General features: G+C 40.2%; 1 protein-coding gene across 2 annotated transcripts in view; it reads left to right on the top strand.

The window, feature by feature from the left end:
• The window catches only part of aspscr1 (ASPSCR1 tether for SLC2A4, UBX domain containing), a 193,471-nt gene extending 174,873 nt beyond the window's left edge, over window positions 1-18,598 (top strand). For both annotated transcript variants that reach the window (XM_052033268.1, XM_052033269.1), the window contains 4 exons: window positions 6,153-6,204; window positions 10,954-11,023; window positions 14,759-14,937; window positions 18,392-18,598. In XM_052033268.1, the coding sequence (XP_051889228.1) occupies window positions 6,153-6,204; window positions 10,954-11,023; window positions 14,759-14,937; window positions 18,392-18,402 (312 nt within the window). In that variant the 3' untranslated portion in view covers window positions 18,403-18,598. The remainder of the gene's footprint in view (window positions 1-6,152; window positions 6,205-10,953; window positions 11,024-14,758; window positions 14,938-18,391) is intronic.
• The last annotated feature ends 1,683 nt before the right edge of the window (window positions 18,599-20,281 follow it).

Here is a 20,281-nt window from a genome sequence, read left to right as displayed (position 1 = left end):
TTAGTTCTGTCATGATTATTTTTATAAAGTATTTAGCTTCCTTTGTTCTTCAAGCAGATGGAGATCTTTTGACAGGCCATAAGATCGAGTCTGACAAAGTGGACATTATAATTTGTAGAATAATTTATTTTCATAATGACTTTAAAGATCTCTTTGTGCAAAACATTGTATTAGGTACAATTCATCTCATAGTAGTTGCTGGTCACTTAGCTCACGTTGAGCAATATCACCACTTTCCAGTTTCGATATTGTCCAGAAGATGGGGGATAATTCCCATGCTCTTCAGAATAGTGGCTTGGAATCTTGTATGTTTACCTGAGAACATATGCGGCCTTGAATTAACATTTCATTTGAAAAGATAGAAATGTCTTCTGGGACTGTGCAGAAAGAATGTGGCATTGTACAGAGTTACATCTCCACCTGGTATTCCTCCTGTGTTTCCAGATATCAACCAGCAGCAGATTTTGCTTTTCCACTTATCTTTATTTCAGATGCAAATCTCATCCAAATTCAGCAAATTACTCCTTAATAACATACTTTTAGGCATCCATTGTCCTTTAGGTCAGAACCTTTCTGAAAATCGAGATCTCAGTTGAATTTTTTAAGAACTGCATTGGATTGGAGCGTCTGCTCTCATCTTACGATGACATGTATTTACTGTTTGAAACTGTTCTCAATTTGTACGGTTACTTCCTGTCAACATCAAAAGCCCCTGGGCTGCTCAGTTACTGGCTGATACCCAATCTCTGTAAATTGTCTTTTGGGTGTGTGGGATTTTAGTAACCTGTCCACATGGGAAATCCCAGCCCTGCTGCTTCATGCAATCATGTGCTGCCCTTTAGACAGATAGTTAAATTAATGCCTTGTCTGCTTATTGTGGGGTTTTGAAATCATATGACTTTTTTTTCGAAGAGGAGATTCTCCTGGTGTTTTGGCATTAGTTGTACCACGACCACCAGCACTACAAGTATTTGTATATCCTCGTCAGTACAAAGTATGCCTGTCAATGGAGCACTTTTAAAGATAGCTGAGAAATCTAGTAAGGTATATACAGTCAAAAATGAAAATCAAAGTAACTGCAGATGCTGGAAATCTAAAATAAAAACAGAAATGCTGGAAATACTCAGCAAGTCAGGCTGCATATCTGGAAAGAGAGTTAACATGTCAGGTCGAAAACCTGTTCATCGGGACAATTTTTTTTTCCAGCATTTTCTATTTTTAAGGTATGTACAATCAGTAGTCTGCCTGTCATCCACTCCCTCCCAGCTCTGAGCATCACCAAGAATGAAGAATAAGTCTCCCTCTTGATTTCATGTCAGATTATGCTAAGAAAATCATTATATTATCTACTAGTCAAACTAAACATGTTCAAAGGGAAGGAAGGGTTCCTGCTTGATTTTAGTCTGATATACATAGCATCTAATAAAGAGTAGACGGTACTTAATTGTGGCAATCAGACCAAGCAGAGTTCACTGCTAAGCAAAATAATTTCTTTAGATATATTTAGTATCAATTTTTTCCCCATGGGATTTATATAAGCAGGTATCAATGTGATATCAATTTATAAAATAATTATGGAAAAGTTGTTGCTTTCTTGAAGGAAAGGCAAAGTTTATTACATGGATTGATCTAGAAACCAACACCTCCTGGAGATGATTTTGTTCTCGAGAAAGCTGTGAATCTAATTGGAATGGCTGGAGATGGGACAGTGGTCCTGTGACAAGGGTGTCACTCCGACCATGGCAACACATGGAGGCAGTTTCCCACTGTACAGCAATAGCTCCCGTCCTAAAAAACAACAGAAATAGCAACATTCTACAGCTGAATAATTATAAATTCATACATGTGGAAATGTGATTTATATTTTCATAATCCTGTAACCATATCTGTCTTGTAAGACAAATTATGTCATTATTTGCTAAGCAACAGAAAGTGACCTGCTGTGTGACACTGTCAAACTGCAACAATGAGTTTGGATGAAAGAGTTTACTATAATATGCTCCTTCTTCTGCTTTGTTCCTGTTATAATTTATGAAAGGTTCCAGTCTGCCTAGAATTGTAGAGCTAACCATCTGGATGTGTTTGATCATTTGAATTTTTAATGCAATATATTCCCACTTTACCTTTTTGAGAGCTTTAGGGATGTTTATGCACATTAATAAAAGATTCCCTTAAATTCTTCCCACACCACACTCTTCTCTCCTGCCTCCTCCTCCACCACCCCCACAACCACCACCTCCGCCCCCCCCCCAAGAAAAGTGAATTAGGGTGATCAAGTGTCTTTACTGCACTTCAAAGTGATTTTTCATCCTGCATCTCCCATTCTCCATTTTAATTATTAACATTGAATTAAAAACTACTTATTGATATAATCGTGCTTTTGCCTCCCTCTAATCAGTATGACTGGGGCCTGAGCTCCCAGTTTCTTTCAACTGTTGAGTTCATCTGGACTCAACAATTTACCCCCTTATATAACACTTCCAGATCACTATCCATAACCTCAAGCTCCTGATCTCAGTTCAACAGAAAACAAAACACCAAAGAATTGGATAGCCGTTTGGTTTCATTTTACATTGTATACTGTTATGTGGGGGAAAAATTTGTTTGTAATGGATGTTCAGACTAACCAACTAGGATTCAATAAATGTTGTATTCATCTTCCACTGTGACTCAAGAGAAACACATAAAAAATTCTTCTGTTTGAGGCTTTACAACTTAATGTCTCTTAGAGTAGGAATTAGCACAGATTTTTAGTAATGCTGAGGGCCACATTTTGGGTTGACCTATTACATTAAGCTGCCTCTCAAGGGGTTAAAATTTAACAGGCTGGCAGTATTGGGAGATGATTTTAGATTTCAATTTCAGGTGGGGCTTCTGGACCAGGCTGCTGGAAGGCAGTTTAAGATTCTCGCAATGACATCATTCATCATTCACAATGACACAGTGATTAGCACCCTTGCCCTTTAAGTCAGCTCCCACAAAAATCCACACTCCACTGCATTATTGAGGGGGTATTGCTTTTTTGGAGGTGCCACATTTTGAATGTAAGTGTAAACCATAGCCCTACTTACCTTTAAAGTGTATGGAAGCATTCCCATGGCACTGTTTTCATGAGAAGGGTATTTATCCCGAGCGTGCTCAACACTATTTTACTCCAAATCAATGTTATCAAAATCCATTATCTGGTGATTGCTGTAGGTGAGAGCTTGTTATGCACAAAGTGGCTACGAGATTTTCTCTGTAACAGCAGTGAATATACTTAGAAAGTACTTTGTTAAACTGTGAAGTTCTTTGGGATGCTCTAACACGGATACAAAAACCTTATATAAATACAGGTACCTTTTTAATTCTACAGTGGAGCCAAATTTATAATAATAAGTGAGGTAAGAAATTCTAGGGCCCTGGGGCTACAAGTGGGAGATGTTGCAATGGATGTCACTCAGGAAGGCACTTGCTTCCTTGACTGTTCTGGACACTTCAAAGCACTTCTCTCGGCTTTTGGTCTTCCAGTCTCTCACTCACTGGTGAGATTTCAATTGATTGTGCATTGTAGGTTAAAATCTCATTTGTGGCTCTCTGGGAACGGAAGTGATTATGGATGATCTTGTGTATTAGTTGCAAAATGGGTAAGTTACTTTACTCTTTTGTCCTTGTGCTCTTTATGCCTGACAACCCTGTCCGGAGTACCATCATCACTTCACTAAACATTTCTTCCTGGTTTAAATTTTTAACAAAGATGCAGTTGTCTTGCAAATGTAGAGTTTTCTTTTGCTGCGTACAAGCTAGATTATTCGCTGACAGCACCACAGAGAGGGTTTGTGAGTTGCATTATTTTAAAACCAAATGTTACAAGAGCCAGGTTGGAGTAAAACTAAATTCATATCTTTGAGAATCACAAGATTTAGTGTGACAGGAGCAGTGCCAAGTTGCGTCTGGCGGCTGACTCCAAACAATGCAATGTTTTTGCTTATGACGGGAGCTGATGTGCCAAAATTGTGGTGTTTTTAGTGCCTCATGCTGCACTGCTTTACTCTGCCAAATGGGCAGAAAACAAATGCGTGGGAACTAATTGACAGGAAATGCCCTTTAATGAGGGGGTAAGCAATAGAGATCTTGATTGCTACCTGTTGGTTTGTTGTTGCACTTATCTAAGGACATTTAGTATTCAAAAATAATTCAGACATTGCCAAAGTCTTCTGATTTCATATCAAGTTTAATTGCTATAATTTAAGTTGTAGAATAGAGGAGTTGGAGGGCTGCCAGACCTAGAATTAGACTACATAAGATAAATGTTTATTAAAAACGCAATATTAAGATATAGTTTAATTTATTATTATTCACAACTTGGCTCATGGAGAAACAGAAACGCAGCATTTTTCTCCTGCCAATCACCACGGTCATCCCCCTCCACCACCGCCCCCCCCCCCCCACTCCATCCAGTCATTAATTCCAGCATTCCAAAGATTCACATGGTGAAAATAACGGACATATAATAACCTAAACATGCAGTCCATGAGGAAGTTAAATGATTTGTTGTACTGAAGAAAGGGGAAGTTGGTGACACTAAGCTGACACTGTTGATTCATTTGTATGTGATTCAAAGGCAAGGATGCTGTGGAATGTTCCCCATAAGATTATCATCAGCCTGATATAACCTATCACATGAAAGATTCAGAACTTTTTTTTAACCAAAAGAATGTGAAGCTTGGAGTTGAAAAGCATAGAGCGACCCCTGCGTGTCATTTTTAGTTACAGCTAACAGGAGCCCAACTGACTTTTGGATCATCCGGAAGGTTCATGTTGTAATTCCCCCCCACCGCCTTTCACCAAGATAATTTTGCCCACGATTTATTCTTAGTCCCTCCTTTGTTCACACAAATCAATCAGTAGTACTTTGAACAGAGTAACTTGTGACTAGATGTTCTAGTGGGACCTTGCATTCAATTTCACAGAAAATAAATGCAAACCAGTGCAACGTATCCATGTGCATGGATGCTAGGGATAAGGTCAGTGGACCAGATGTGAGCAGCCAACACAGTCTTTGATCGTTTTTGCTCAGTGTCTCTGGGTTATATCATCCATAAAGTAATGTAGATAGAGGTTGGAATTGCTCTTCCTGAATTCTAGATCTCAGCCCAAGGCAGACCTGGAAAAGAAGCCTTAGACATGCCTGCAAAGTGGGGGTGGGGCAGGGAGTCCTGAATAAATAATACTTCCATTTATGTCACATTAAAGTGCCCGAGTGATTTGAACTGCAGATACTGAACAGCACTGACTTCAGTCAGCACACCTTGCCAACAACTTTGCAGCAGTAACCTGTCTCAGACAACTTATGATGAATGAACAGTTGATCATCTTTTCATGAAATTGCTTGTTAATGTGACTTTACATTTTAATTGCTCCACCATCTTAAAAACATATCATTAGAGTGCTTTGCTCTTTCACCCATGATTTATACTTGTGACCATGCTAGTGGTTTGTCCGCCCTGTCGGACGCCACCTGCCCCAATTGTGAAAGGGTCTGCCTTTTCCACACTGGCATCATCGGCTGCTTCAGAATCCATCAAACCAGAGTGGAAATAAGTTGTCCTTGATCCTGAGGGACTGCCTAAGAACTATCTTGCATGTAATTCTGGCTGTAATGTCGAAGGTAAGAACTATTTGCCTGCTCAACTAGACAGAAAGCATTTGATAAAGAGCAGAGATTTCTACCATAGTTCAACCAGTGTCACAAAAGATGTAACATTTTTCAGTCGTTTGCTATGAGAACAATGGTTTGTAGGAACAATGGTTGCCATGATTGCACTTGGTTGCAAAGTATTTTAGAATGTTCTAACAATTCTATTTAAGGGCGTTACTTTTCCCAAATTTGATGAGGTACAAATGATTTTTTTTCTTTGCACGGTATATTTTTCCATGCTCATTTCTGGCTTAATTTAGTAGGTGGTAGCTCAGCATCTGTGGACAGCATTAGCACTGATCTGCAAATGTTCTGGCAGGTTTTGGTAAAGAGAGAAAATCTGTTTAGTATCCACTTCTGCTGCTTCATGACTGGTGCTTTGGGTTGTTGGGTTTCGGTTAACTTAAGAGTGAAGACATAATGACAGCCATCTGTAGAGATACATCACTATTCTTTGTTCTTTTTGCTTCAGGCAAACTTATTTCCTGCAGCTCTTGTCCACTTTGGCTCTGAAGTTAGAATGGGTGAGTAACACAACCTTACTTATTTTGATTTCCTTGAGTTAATGTTTCAGTGATTTTGTTCTATAAGTCTTCCTGCCCCTGGATATGTTGTATAATTTCTTCTGGACTTGGCTTAATTATTCTTCCACCTGTTACCTTTTTGGTGTTTGTAAAGGGTCCACATATAAAATAATCCATTTCTTATTTCTGTTCCTCCCACCCACAATCTTAACTAATTGATGTTCAACTTGGATTAACAGCTACATAGGAAATAAGATCCATTGCCTTAAAGAACAGTTGATTGACTTGCATAGTTTAATTCAAATGTTCAAGCTCGGTTAAGTTAAGTTATGATTAGTCTATCATTCTTTCAATGTACTTTGGCAGCTCTCTGAGGGAGTTGCATCTTGTACTGCTTTTAATGCACCTGAGACCATTGCAAGAATTGCCAATACTGCTCAGCCAGTGACAACTCACTCCTAAACTTGACAGATTCATTAAGGTCAGCAATCAAGAAAATCCACTCTAAAAATAACCAGCTTTCCAGCTGCTACCCTTAGCTATGTCAAGCACATTTATTTTCAGGATGTAAGTGGCTTTGCTGGACAAGGTAGTGTAGGGCCTGGTATCACGTATATAAGAGCAACCTCTGATACACTGTACATGATGGTGTGGGTTGTGGTAGGTATGAACCCTGATGTAACATATTTGCTTCTGCCCGCATTTTGTAATTATGTCCCTTCTTCATAGTAAAATGTAATAAGCCTCTAAACCAGAGATTGTTACAACTTTATTATGTACCTCTAGACATTTTTACATACATAATTAAGCTAAATTATAGTTCAATTTAATGGATGGGATGGCTGGTTCAAAGATTCATGAGTCTGAAATATTTAGCTATTTATTCATTAGCTTCTCGCTGACCAGTGCAGCAATTCTCAGAAACAGTTTGTGATTTTTTTCTTTCTTTTCGCTTATTCTTTTTCTTGGTCCTTTCTGCCTTCTGTTAACTTGGCCCCCCAATTCACCCTGTGGAGGGGATGGCTGTTCTGTAGTTCATGGTTCAAGAATGTGGCACACTCAGAATGGCTTTCATTCCATTGTAGTTACATCCTTGCTTTTCTGGCACCTAACATGGCTATGAAACGTGCCACCACATGATGTCGTCAAAAAGCAACAAAATTGAGCGGTGGATATTCTGTTTCTTACTGAATAAAGTGACAAGCGTCAATTTATTGGCAATTTCCTTGAAACCAGCAAAATGAAGGAGATGGTTATCACAGGAGTACCAATCTAACAAAAGTTGACTTCAGCTGCTAAGTACAGTCAAGCTACATTGCAGAAAATTACTGTCAAACTGCCGTTTTCAGCTGCCATTGCCTGCCACCTGCTTAAGCCAAGGAATGCAGAACATAATGGAAAAGTTTTGTAATGAATTGCTGTCACTCACAAAGGGCAGGAATTTGCGGCAGTGGTGAGTCTCGTGGTAAGCACAGGCTCGCCATTGGGCACTTGGATCTCAAATTACTGGCAAGGTAATAACGCAGCAGTGTCAATATTGCACCTTGAACTTCTGAATATCTTGAATATTGCACTGTGCTTAAAGGCTTATCTCTTCACTCAGAGAAAGTATCGAACAAATGACGGAAGGATATAGGATGAATTAGGATATAGTTAGAAATGAAAAGAGAGGAGGGAGCAAGAGATGTAAAGAAAGAAAAAATTTACAAGAACAGACAGGTGAAAGCCATGCTTGGGAATTGTATTGGTACTTGACCTGCTTGCAAGTGAATGGCAGGGTAGGTGTGTGAAATGTACCATGGATAGGAAAGCAGAGACCCAGCAGTCAAACGATACATTGGTTATTGTGTTTCGTGCATGTAAATGTGTTTAACAAGAATAACCTTTCATAAAATTTGTGGTGGGGGCACTTTCCTTTATTTCTAGATACCTTCTGTCTTTGTGAGCATAAAATGTCCTTGGTACTAGATTGTCAGTACATCTCCAAGTCTATGGCACCTTGTTCCTGTTGCAAACCTTCTACCCCATTCTACAAAAATAAAAGCTGGATTTTAGCGGTTAATTTGTTCTGTTGACTCTGTGTATTAAGCAAACCAGACGCTACACTTTCAGCCCCTAATCGGAGTTGGCTGATCTTTTCCAAAAGTAAGACATGAGGGGTCACCTTTCAGCTTGGCACGTGGATGCCCACTAATCAGTCAGGATTCCCTGTCCTGATTGCTGTCTATGGAATACCTTAGAACTGAATTATCCAACTACTAACCCAGAGTCCTGGATTAACAATCCAGAGATCAGAGTTCAAGTCCCACTTGTAGAATATAAATTCAGTTCATAATCTGGAATTTAAAAAAGAACAGCTAGTCATTAGTAATGATGACCACAGAACTATCAGATTTTTGTAAAAACCCACCTGGATCACTAATGTCCATCAGGGGAGGGAATCTGCCAACCATACCTGATCTGGCCTATCTGTCACTCCAGACCTACAGCAGTGTGGCTCTTAAACATCCCCTGCAGTGGCCTAGGAAGTGACTTTATTCAGAATAATTAGGGGTGGACAATAAATCCTGGCTTTTGCCCTCATCCTGAAAAAAATGAATAACTAAAAGAAGGTAGAATAGCTGGCAACAGAATGGAGGAAATGGTATATAGTCTGGTGTGGTGTTTTTAATGCTGAGCTGGTGGAAAAGAAACCCAAAAATGAAACAAGCTGTCATGAGACACCACGCTGTGTCAAATTATTGTCATTCTTATGTCTGCTAAAGCATCTTGCCAGCCCGCAGACATTATTCTTGTATCTTTGTATCACGCTAGAAGCTACAGTGTAGACAAACAAAAAAACACACATAAGGTCCATGAGTCCAGCAAGATGAGCTCCAGCATGGAAAAGGACAAGTTCTGCATCTTTCATGATTGTGAAATATGCCATAGAAATAAAAAAAAAATCTGTTTGGTTCCGACGAAAGGTCTTCGACCTGAAACATTGACCCTGTTTCTCTTCCACAGTATTTCCAGCATTTTCTATTTTCACAATAGAAATAAAATATATTTCCTACTATTTAATGAGCAGTTATGAGTGAAAGTGGGACAAAATGTCTTCTAGCATGTAATACCCCACCTACTTTATACAGTATAAATCCTTCTATTTGTCTGGGAACTGTCAATATAAAGCTAGTGATACCCTTGGTTGACTGATCATCTTGTTTCTTAATGACAAGATTGTTGGTTCAAGCCCTAGTCCAGGTACTCACATATGATGTAAGCTGACATTTCAGTGCTGTACTCAAGGAGCATTGACTGCTGGAGATGCCATAAAATGAATGAAGCAATAAAGTAAACCAATGGATCAGTAATAACATCTCCTCACTGACAATCAACACGGCGCACCTCAAGGATGAGTGTTTAGCCCACTGCTGTACTCCCTCAACACTCATGACTGTGTACCTAAGCACAGCTCAACCACCATCTATAAATTTGCGGATGACACCACTGTTGGTAGAATCTCAGATGGCGACGAGGAGGTGTACAGGAATGAGATAGATCGGCTGGTTGAGTGGTGTCGCAACATCAACAAGACCAAGGAACTGATTGTGGACTTCAGGAAGGGGAAGTCGGGAGAACACACACCAGTCCTCATTGAGAGGTCAGCGGTGGAAAGGGTGAGCAGCTTCAAGTTTCTAGGTGTCAACATCTCAGAGGATCTATCCTGGGCCCAACACATTGATGCAATCATGAAGAAGGCACGCCAGCGGCTCTACTTCATTAGGAGTTTGAGGAGATTTGGTATGTCACCAAAGACCCTTACAAATTTCTATAGATGTACGGTGGAGAGCATCCTGACTGGTTGCATCACCGCCTGGTATGGAGGCTCCAATGCACAGGATCGCAAGAGGCTGCAGAGGGTCGTAGACTCAGCCAGCTCCATCACGGGCACAACCCTCCCTGCCATCGAGGACATCAGTACCTCAAGAAGGCAGGATCCTCGCCATCTGGGACATGCCCTCTTCTCGTTACTACCATCAGAGAGGAGGTACGGGAGCCTGAAGACCCACACTCAACGATTGAGGAACAGCCTCTTCCCCTCCACCATCAGATCTCTGAACGGTCCATGAACACTACCTTGTTATTCTTTTTTTCCGCTCTATCTATCTACCTATCTACCTACCTACCTACCTACCTACCACACTGTACTACTGTTGCTGCACAACAACAAATTTCACGTCATGTAAGTCAGTGATAATAAACTTGATTCTGATTCTGTCTCTCCAGTTATATTATTCAAGGAACAGAGAGTTTTCAATGTGTCATTTGCAATGCTTATCTCTTGGCCAAGCCACCACCTCATTGCCATTACCTCATTGATGTTTATGGGAATTTGTTGTTTGCGGATTGGCTGTTGCAATTGCCTACACATCATTCCTAGATTGGTAGGGGCCTGGATCTCACTGCCCTTAAGGATGGTGGAGGCATCATCACATTTAGAAAGTGCTTATATGTGCACTTGAAGAGCTGTGGCCTATAAGGCCGTAACTTTGTGCTGGAAGATGGGATTACTTTGTGTAGCTCTTTTTTTCAGCATGAGCATGACTTGCTGTACACTGCCTCCTTGTAAATTTTCTCCAACTTCATGAAAGAAAACACAAATAAATAACTAGTTAAATCTCTCTTTTCATGGGTTGCATCCATTTCTGATCACAAGCTGGTCTTCTGAAGTATATGTAATGTTCTCTTTATTTCTCCCCCACTTAGATTGCTACTTATGTGAAGAGTTTGTGAAGTTGCCCTCCTCTGTTTCCCAGGCAGACCTCGCTGTAAACAGGTTTGTACCTTCAGTGCAGCGAAATTTGGATATAGTCTTTTCCTAGCTCTCAGGTAATTGAAGGATGATTTGTGGAAGCAGATTTCTATAATTAAAATCTCACAGCTTTGGATTGTTCCATGACCTTTGCATCATATCATGTGCTTTTGATACAAACCACCCTAGTTTGTTGATGAATTATTCTATAGAATAGATGGACTAAGAGCTACACCAGAGACTGGCAAGAGTGATTTAATATGCACCTGGTCACAATTTTCTTGGAAACATTCTTTTCTTTTCACGTGCACTCTCTTTAACACTTGGACAATAATTACTCCGTGCACTCTCTCATTCACTTTCACTGCCTATTGAAGGAAAAAAGTAAATTGAAAATCACACACCTATTTTTGAATACCATTTAATGCCTTCTAATCAGAGCAAGGAGCTGTGTATTGTGCAGGGAGGTTGATAGTTTAAAAGTTGGCACAGTAAATGGACACAGTAAGTGAACAATCTTATGGAAATTGAATATTTAAAGGGTAGGGGACATTTTTCATAGTTGCTACTCTTAAAAGATAATAAAAGACAAAGTGGCTTGCTCAAATACCTAATGTGTTATTGAATTAAGAGGAGTAGTTCTTTGTGTCAAAATGAATGACTCAGCAACTGATGAAGTGGCCCATGTTCATGTGGTAACATATTGAGATGTACGTTGCAAAATTATTAGTTACTAGATGTGTCAGTGGGGACGAATCCATCAAATCCTGTTTCTTTGCATTCTCCAAAAATGTGTTGTAAAATGTACAGTTTATAGATTGCATCCACAGCAGGTAAAGTCAAAGTCTGTCTGCACATTTCATTGGCTGTCATTTCACCTCAAAGTCTTCCAGTTGCAATCCCACAGATTTGAGTATGTGGTGATGAGCAGTTGGAAGTGAATGGATGTTTTATTGTTCCTAGCACTATTGAAACCACTTTTGATTTTATTATTCAAGCACACAGTAAACTGCTGATACTGTTGTTAGCATATAAATGTTCTTTTGTTTTACTAACTGGGCACTGCTGTACACCCTGGCTGGGATTTATAACCCTCACAAGCTGAAACTGATTATCTGCAATGGTGATATTTCACCGTAAAAGGTGTTGCATGAATATTTTTACAAGACATTTCGGGTTTTCTTTAAACATTGTGACTTAGTTGTGAAGGTATTCAGTTGTTTGAGTGCAAGAGCACAGGTAATTTTTTACAGCTGGTTGATTTTTCTGGCACACACTATTGATAAACACAGGTGCCTTTATCAACAGTTTGCCTTTTCCATGGTTACTAATTCATCTGAAATAATAAGGAGATAACAACACTAAGGAAATGTAATTTAGATTTTGAAATCACGGACCAAAAAGGGTGGAAAAGGAATTGACCTGCAAAATAAATTGTATGATTAAAAATATTCTCTGTTTGTGCCTGGAATACCTGACCCACAGTTGCGTCCTCAAATGTGAAAAGGCATTTCGGAAAAGCAGCAATGAAAGACCTCCTTTAGGTGCAGTAGTAGGGAATGCATTCTATAATTTATCTTTCAAAGACATTTTTCCTCTTCTAGTGTTTAGCCAATTCCCATTTAAAAGTTATTAAATCTATTTCCATTTTTCGATAATGCATGCATTCAGATTATAACTGGCCTGCTGAATGTTATTTTCCCCTCATTAATCTTCTGGTTCTTTTTCAATTGCTTCGAATCTGCATCCTCTCGTTACTGACACTTCTGCCTTTGGAAGAACTTAAACACAAAGTCTAGTCCCCACCTACCGCGCTGTGTACCAGTCCAACCACTGTCTTGTAAGAAGAATGGTCAAGGAGAGGCTGTTGCAGATTTACTGGAGCTGAAGCAAACAGATTGCTGGAAGAACTCAGCAGGCCAGGCATACCTACAGAGGCAAAGAGATGGTCGCCATTTTGGGTCGAGACCCTGCATCAGGACTGGAGTTGAACCTGCATTTAGGGACTTAATTTTTGTAGACAAGCTATAGAAGCTGGGTTGATGATTCTTTAAAGAGGATTGAGGGGAAATGTAAAAATTTGTTTTTGCCGCAGGACAGTTAGTAACCAGAGGAACAGGGTCTGAGGTGGTTATCAAGGTATGAATGCTTTTTTAAATGGAAAGTTATAATGATTTGCAATGTGCTGCCTTGAAATGCTTTGGAAGCAGATGTAGCAACTTTTGAAACACAAACATCATGCTACTTTTTTAAAAAATTGCAGCCATTCCTTGGTGTTATTGTGGGTACATTAGATAAGATTACATTACCATTTTCTGTCTTACTGTAGCCTTATTGTCTACAGGATTGACTGAGACCATACAATATTTCACTGGTTGGTGGGGAGGGCGGTAAAGGTGGGGAAGGTTGAGCTGATCTTCTACATATAACTACCTCCTTGCCTCTAGTCAGTTTGACTAAATAAATGGTTGGCTACTTTCTTGGAGAGATATAGTATAAAATAGTAGAGAACAAATTCTTGACATGCAGAATAGATTTCTGTTATTTCTTTGGTGAATGCATTTTCAGTGTTTCTTGCTGTGATCTTGATAAATCTGCTCTTAAAATAACTTAGTGGGCAGTGCTATAGTTCACCTCAGCACCCATTGCTCTTTATGGTTGTCCTTCCAGTAATGTACTGGTGCAGAGCACAGATTATAGGTCCGTATTCTGGGTTGCAGACGTCCTGTCTGTAAGTGGCCCAGAGTGGAGCCGGAATGATTTTTCACGCGTGCATAAAATTAAAGAGAGTTGTCCCCCAGCAAATGATCTGAGGTGCACTGCCGGAGGCCAGGAGCCAGCTCATCACTCATTCCCTCAGCTAGGGATGATGAAAGGCCAGAAAAAAAGAGTTGTTTCTCATCTCAAGAAATCAAATTGCTTTTTCTTGTATATCTCTTTTAAATTCTGCACTCATCATTTGGCTGCCAGTGGCTTCAACTGGGATTAGAAGAGTTCACAATAGATCATATCTTCCAGGACTTTGAAATTTGCGCTGCCCTGCTTCACAGCGGCAGTCTAATCTGTCTGTAACCAGAGACAAGTGAGTGAGAATCTTGTCCCTTCTTTCTCAACAGACCACTTAATTTGGCCACTGCCATTTCACTGAACCCACATTCTACAGCAAGCCAGTCTTGGAAGCACAGTCATGAAAGTGGAGTATAGAAATCAGCTTCTTCCTGCTTTGCTATTGACACCTTTTGTTAAAGGTTTTTCATTGAGGCACCAGGGAAAACAACTGCATCAAAAACATAAGAATGGGTGCATCAAAGGTTATTTTTGTTTATTCACAATACTCAACCACAGCAAGTATGTTAGCACAGGTCACACTGGGAGCAGTCCTTAGTCTGCTCAACAGGACATCTTGCTTATATTCCTCAGGAAGTCTTTTAACAGAGGACCATCACATACCCTCAACAGTCAGGTGACAAGCACATGTGGTGTTAAGACAGGTCAGATAGAGAAACCAGGGCAGCTGAAGCAACGAAAGCAAGCAGGAAGCAGTGTGTGATTAGCGTACTGGCTTTTGTCTGTTTGATTTAACCCCTGTCGCGTTGAGACTCTCTGATCAGCTAATTACCTCCTGGGTCACAAAATCCCCTTTGTTCATGGTGGTTGGGTTCTGCTAAAGCCCAGCATGGGTCTGAAAGCACTCTTAAGCTTGAAAGTGGTGTCCAAGTTGTGTGCAGCTCCTAAAGGTTCATTCTCTATCCTCTTCAGCTGTATTCCCAGGTATGCAACTCCTTCAACTAGTTCACTGACTTCCGAAGCAGCACTTCAACCCCTTGCTAGGAGCAGGGAAGATGATGAGATGAGAAGAGAGGCTACGACAACTGCAGCTAGTTCTAAGCCAGTTCCCACCAACCCGAATAAAGTTCCCAAGTGGCTCAAGCTGCCAGGTAAATGGGGCTCCTCTTACTGTAATATTTTAATGTCAAACCTTTTCTTTACATAATGCAAAAGGACAGGAAGCATTTTGAAAGAACTCCCTTGCTGTGTGTCTCTGACTTGCACTACTGATTGCATTGTGTGGCTGTGACTCTTCCAGCCACTGCATTCATTTGATATATTTATATGGTTAATTGTTTGCTAACGAGTTCTTCACTGTTCCCTCTTCCCTACAAATTGTTCGCAGTGAGGGGGAATGTGTGAGACCAGAAATCTTATCCATCTGACAAACCAGTTGCTGTGTAGTAGGAGGTGTACGCGAGTGGCTGGCAGAAACTGCCATCTTCCTTCACCGTCTGTGGTGGACAGACTGACCAATCACATGAAGCTCTCACTTGCCTACGCCCATCTGATTGGATGGTGTGTCCATGATTCTTCTTCCTACCACTCCCTCTTATAAAGGTAGCCTGAAGAAAAGGGCCCACTAAATTTGGACTTCTGCCTTGTTGTCAATTCCTAATATGACTGCCAGTATATGTTATCCTTCGAAGGGTTCAGAAGCTTAAGTTTATTGAATTTACATTAACATCAGTAGAGAAGTATTCAAATGAGTACTGTTAAATAACTGTCACCCAATTCAAAAAAAAAGCCTCTAAATACAGGTTGGGGACCACATTTAGCTCCATTAAAATTAATGATGGGTTAATCTGGAAATGGGACAAAGTACATTGGATGTCAACGACAAACTGTCTTGTGGCCTCTTCCTGGATCAAAGGAGAGTAGGAAAGAAGTTGTATCTCTGTAGTGCCGTTCATGCCTCTTTCACATTGTTCCAAAGCTCATTGCAGCCAAGGAAATACTTTTGTAGGTGGAGTCGCTGTTTTAATGCAGAAAAATGGCACTTTAGAGGCTGTAGCTCTTAGTGAAAATGGTTAGGTTAGTAATCTGTCCTGTAAATGTCTTGAATGCAGTTGCTCAATGATTTAATGTATAATGCCTATCAGATATAATGTACATAAGTCAGGTTTCAGAAAGAATTGGATAAGTTCTTGCAGGGCTACAGAGAAAGAGCTTGGGTTCAGAACCAGTTGGCTTGCTCTTGCAAAAAGGTAGTATGGTTTCGATGGGCTGATGGGCCACTCTCTGCAGCAATTATTCAATGAAATAAAAGTAGAAAACGCTGGAGATGCTCAACAGGTTAGACAGCATCTTTGGAGAGAGAAACTGAGATTGAAGGTCATTGGCTTGAAACATTAACTCTGTTTTCTTTCTCCAATGATGCTGCCTGACCTGCTAAGTATTTCTAGCACATTCTGTTTTTATTTCAGATTTCCAACATTTGCAGGTTTTTTGTTTGCTTTTCAATTAATATTCTGTGAAATTGTTTGTGTTGCTTATGAGTGACAACCTAAAGTAAATTGCAATACATAACAATCCAACAAAAGTCACCATTGGATTTACACATTATTATGGTAACATCTTCATGTGTTTGAGGAGCCCATGGAAGTGATTGTTTAGTTCTTTATATTGGTTTGGAGTGTAAACTCAGACTGCAGGTCTAATTGCTTCTAGATTTGAACAGTTGGCTAAAATGAAGCCAAAAGTGAAGATTTGAGGTTTGGAATTGGCTCCATCGAACTTGGCCATTCACCAGCCTTGAGGATTTTGTTGAGCTAGAGGAGTTTCAGCTGTTTGGGTTTGTTAGAAGATTGCTGGCTCATCCTAGCTCTGACTAATGCAGAGTACTTTGGAAAGAGCTGGGTGCCAGTTGGTACGACGTTTGATAATTGTAGCCTTTTCCACAAACCGGTGGCATGCCAGAGTCTAGAACATGTGCTTTAGGCAAAACCCAATGGTGATTTCTATATGATGATGGTGAGCAGTCTCATTCACAGACTAAAACAGCAATGGTCACGTTAACTTTGACTGAAGTTAGGGCAAGTGTTTACTACAGTTTGAATTGACTGAATTTTCGATCTTTCCAGATCCGTACGAATTTACGCAGCTATGAAGGGCATTTATGGTGTATTTTGCATATAATTATACTAAAATAATAAATGTGTTGATGATTGTATGTACAGGACTGATTAAAAACATTTTAATTCTATTTGGCTGGTTTCAAGGATTCAAAAAAAAGACATTATCTGCACATTTTCACTTTAAGACTGTCCAGACCTGTTTAAGCTTGCACTGTGCATCTCTAGCCCCTCAGTCCTTGTTGCATTCATCCATTTTATGAAGCAGTTAAATTTAAAATCTTTCATCACCTCTTTATCAAGTTCAGTCCCTTGCAAACTATGTGTGAACTCTTTATTATGCTGCAGTTTATTTATTCGCCCTAGAATTTTGGCCATCTTTTTCCCTAAACTCTCTTTTCTCAAGGGTTCCCAGAGTCACCCCAGACCCTAAAGTCTTTCAGGTTCCAGAGCCCCACTTAGCATTTTACTAATCTCCACACATCGGGTGTGTGTAACAGGGAGGTTCAGGCTCCAGTTGCAGATTATCTCCTTTACTGGTTGACTTCTACAATGAGATAACTGAATTTGACACAGCTTGGAAAATGATACGGTACCAAAAATAGAGATTTCACACTATGCTGCATTCTTGATGAGTGGTAATAATTTTCATTCCTTTTAAACCAAGGAAGCATTTGGTGACCAGAGAACCACATAGCTTTGATCCTCAGCTCTGTTAAAGTAGTTGGGATGGCAGGAGTTGCCAAACTTCTTGTTTCTGACTACAGTGTTCTGATTTACACGTGTATGTGGGTCAGGTGAGTGAAGGACAAGCTTGAATCCAACCCCTGTTGAGCGCCTGCAGCCTTCCAGCTCTGCCTGCCCAGGTTCACGCACACAAAACGTCCCCTTGGCTGCAGCTTCTGCTGCTAAATGCGCAAGACCAAAAATACCCAGCCGAGGTGGCGGGGGAGAAGTAAAATCCACCAGGCTTGGGGACGTGGGTGCGGTGTGTCTGCTGCAGAAAAGCTAGTGCGGATCTCACTCGCTGCACTTTAATCAGCTTCAGGTTCAAAACAGGAAAATTGTGTCCATACTGCAAGTACAGAATGTTTTGGAAGTTGATGCACTTAGTGGTGATGTTGAGAACTTGGTGTTCCCTTCCCATGGTGTTTGGATTATCCCAGACCAGCGAGGTGTCTGGTCAAAATATTTGATGTTTTGAAGAAATTGGCTGTTAGTAGGAATATCCAGCTTCCAGGAACGTTAGCAGGAATATCCAGCTTCCAGACACATTGTTGAATAAGAATTTTTCCAATTACACACGCCTGTTTCAATTTATGATTTGTATTAAGCTTTTAAAAAATGCAGCTTTAAAGTGCAAGCTTTCCACAACTTGGTTTACAGATTGGGAATACCGAGTTTGAATAAAGTAGATCATGAACTTTCCAGGCAATCTTTGGAGGGAGTGTGGGGCTCTTGATTTCACTCTTGTTTGTTCCTTTTGCAGGGAAACATTAGGAAGAGAGGAGGAGGCACTTCGGGAGCCACAGATTAACTTCAAAGCGTGCAAGGCAAATAACATTGATTGCTTCCCTGTGAAGGCACATTTTTCTTGCTTGTTTTCTGAAGAATTTAATGATCTGAATTTATTAATCGTGTAAAAGGTTTGTTCCTAGATTAGCAGGGCTTTTACAATAAAACAAATGGAAATTCAGCGCGAATGGGGCTGGTTGTGAAGTGCTTCTGTTATTTCGTTTGAATACTTGCATAAAATAAAAAAAACTCATGCCAGAAAATAATACTTAAGTATTAGTCAAGATCAACATGTTCCATTAAAAAGGGAAAACTTTGATGTTGCTGCTTTTCAAGTATTTTGTTTCAAAGTGGAATGGAAGTTCTTAAATACATGTTCCTGGGATTATCTGGAACTTTTCCATTCCCGAGTTCCAACAAGGGGAAAACAGTGAGAGGTGGAGGTGATGTGGTAGGTACCCCAGTAGGTATGAAAGGAGTGTATGTCTGTGAACAAGGCCTGGTTGTGCTGTGGTATCTGATAACTGCACAGCAGATCCTGTGGCGTGAATTCATTCCATATGCTGCAGAGAACTGAAGGACAACGGTTTTCACGTTTTTCTTCACCTGTTGGTGCTGGAGAGCCAGCGAGAGCCAAGTTCTGCAGCTTGTATCTTTGTGAGCATGTTTTATTCTGCTTTTTTTTAAAAAAAGGCATTCAAGTATCAGCAGCAAATGACTCTGTGAAGATTTTGGTTCTTGAGGTAAAAGATTTATTTTCTGGTGGGGATCCAGCCTACGCAACCTCGCTGGTGATAAACCTTTCACCAGACTTGCCCAGGTGATAAATCATAAAATACTCGCAAATGATAAAATTAGGTAAAATATTAAATTATTGGTTACCCTAAATAATGTCATATTTGGCACCAAATTTGGGCAGTATTTATTTTTTCCAGAGGTTTATTCATCATCTTTTCATGGTATTAATTGCCCTCTGCCCCACTCTACCACCACAGACTGTCCTGTTACGTGCTGTGTTTTAGAAGTGATAGTTTAGCACAGAGAGGAAATGAAGTAGTAGCAGGATGGGCAATGATGACTGGAGGAGGTCACTTCTCATCTAATAGTTGTGCTTGTTTGAAATGAGATGCTTCATTGGCCCGGACAATAATATGAGCATTTTATATGCCGTGGACCATGTATTTTCTGGCCAGGCTTAGCCAGTTTAGATGTGTCTAAAAATTCCTGCAGCAACAGAGAGCAATTTTACAGAATAGCTATTCAGTTTTTTTCATTAGCGGAACAGTTTGATTTATTGTTAGCAGACACTGTTGCAGTTTACAGCTGAGCTATCTCGGGTGTTTTTCAAGGATTCACCAGAAGTTCACTATCCTATTGTTACAGAATTCCCAACACGCAAGATCCAAAAACACTCATCCATATGTGAACTCACTTTAAACTTCTTGCAGCAGTAAGTAATAAAGACCTAGCTAAGGGCAATTATTTTACAATTGGACAAAGGCAGGCAGAGCAAAGTTGACCCCTCACTTTTAACAGTAGGCCCATATTTCATCTGTTCAAACACACAAGTAAGAAATAAGGGTTCCTTTTTCATCGTGCACATGAACATCACAGGTTAGTTGCTTATGGTCTAACTTGACGGTCATGCGTATAAGCGCACCCGATGTGTTTTATCTATCTGCTCGAATCCAGTTCTTTACTCAGAATGCTGTTTTACTTGACGTTTTATTAACTCTGCTCTCTAAATCCTGCCTAGAATGTAAAAGGGGAAGGGGTACTAGCAAGCCAGCTCTCTGTTGCTCTATAACTAGTCTTTTGGGAGTGCACATGGAGGGTGCATGGACATTCCCAGTGATGGGAACCA

Source organism: Pristis pectinata, chromosome 18 (assembly GCF_009764475.1).
Source record: "Pristis pectinata isolate sPriPec2 chromosome 18, sPriPec2.1.pri, whole genome shotgun sequence".
In the NCBI taxonomy this organism is placed as follows: domain Eukaryota; kingdom Metazoa; phylum Chordata; class Chondrichthyes; order Rhinopristiformes; family Pristidae; genus Pristis; species Pristis pectinata.
This window is presented reverse-complemented; position numbering and strand designations above follow the sequence as displayed.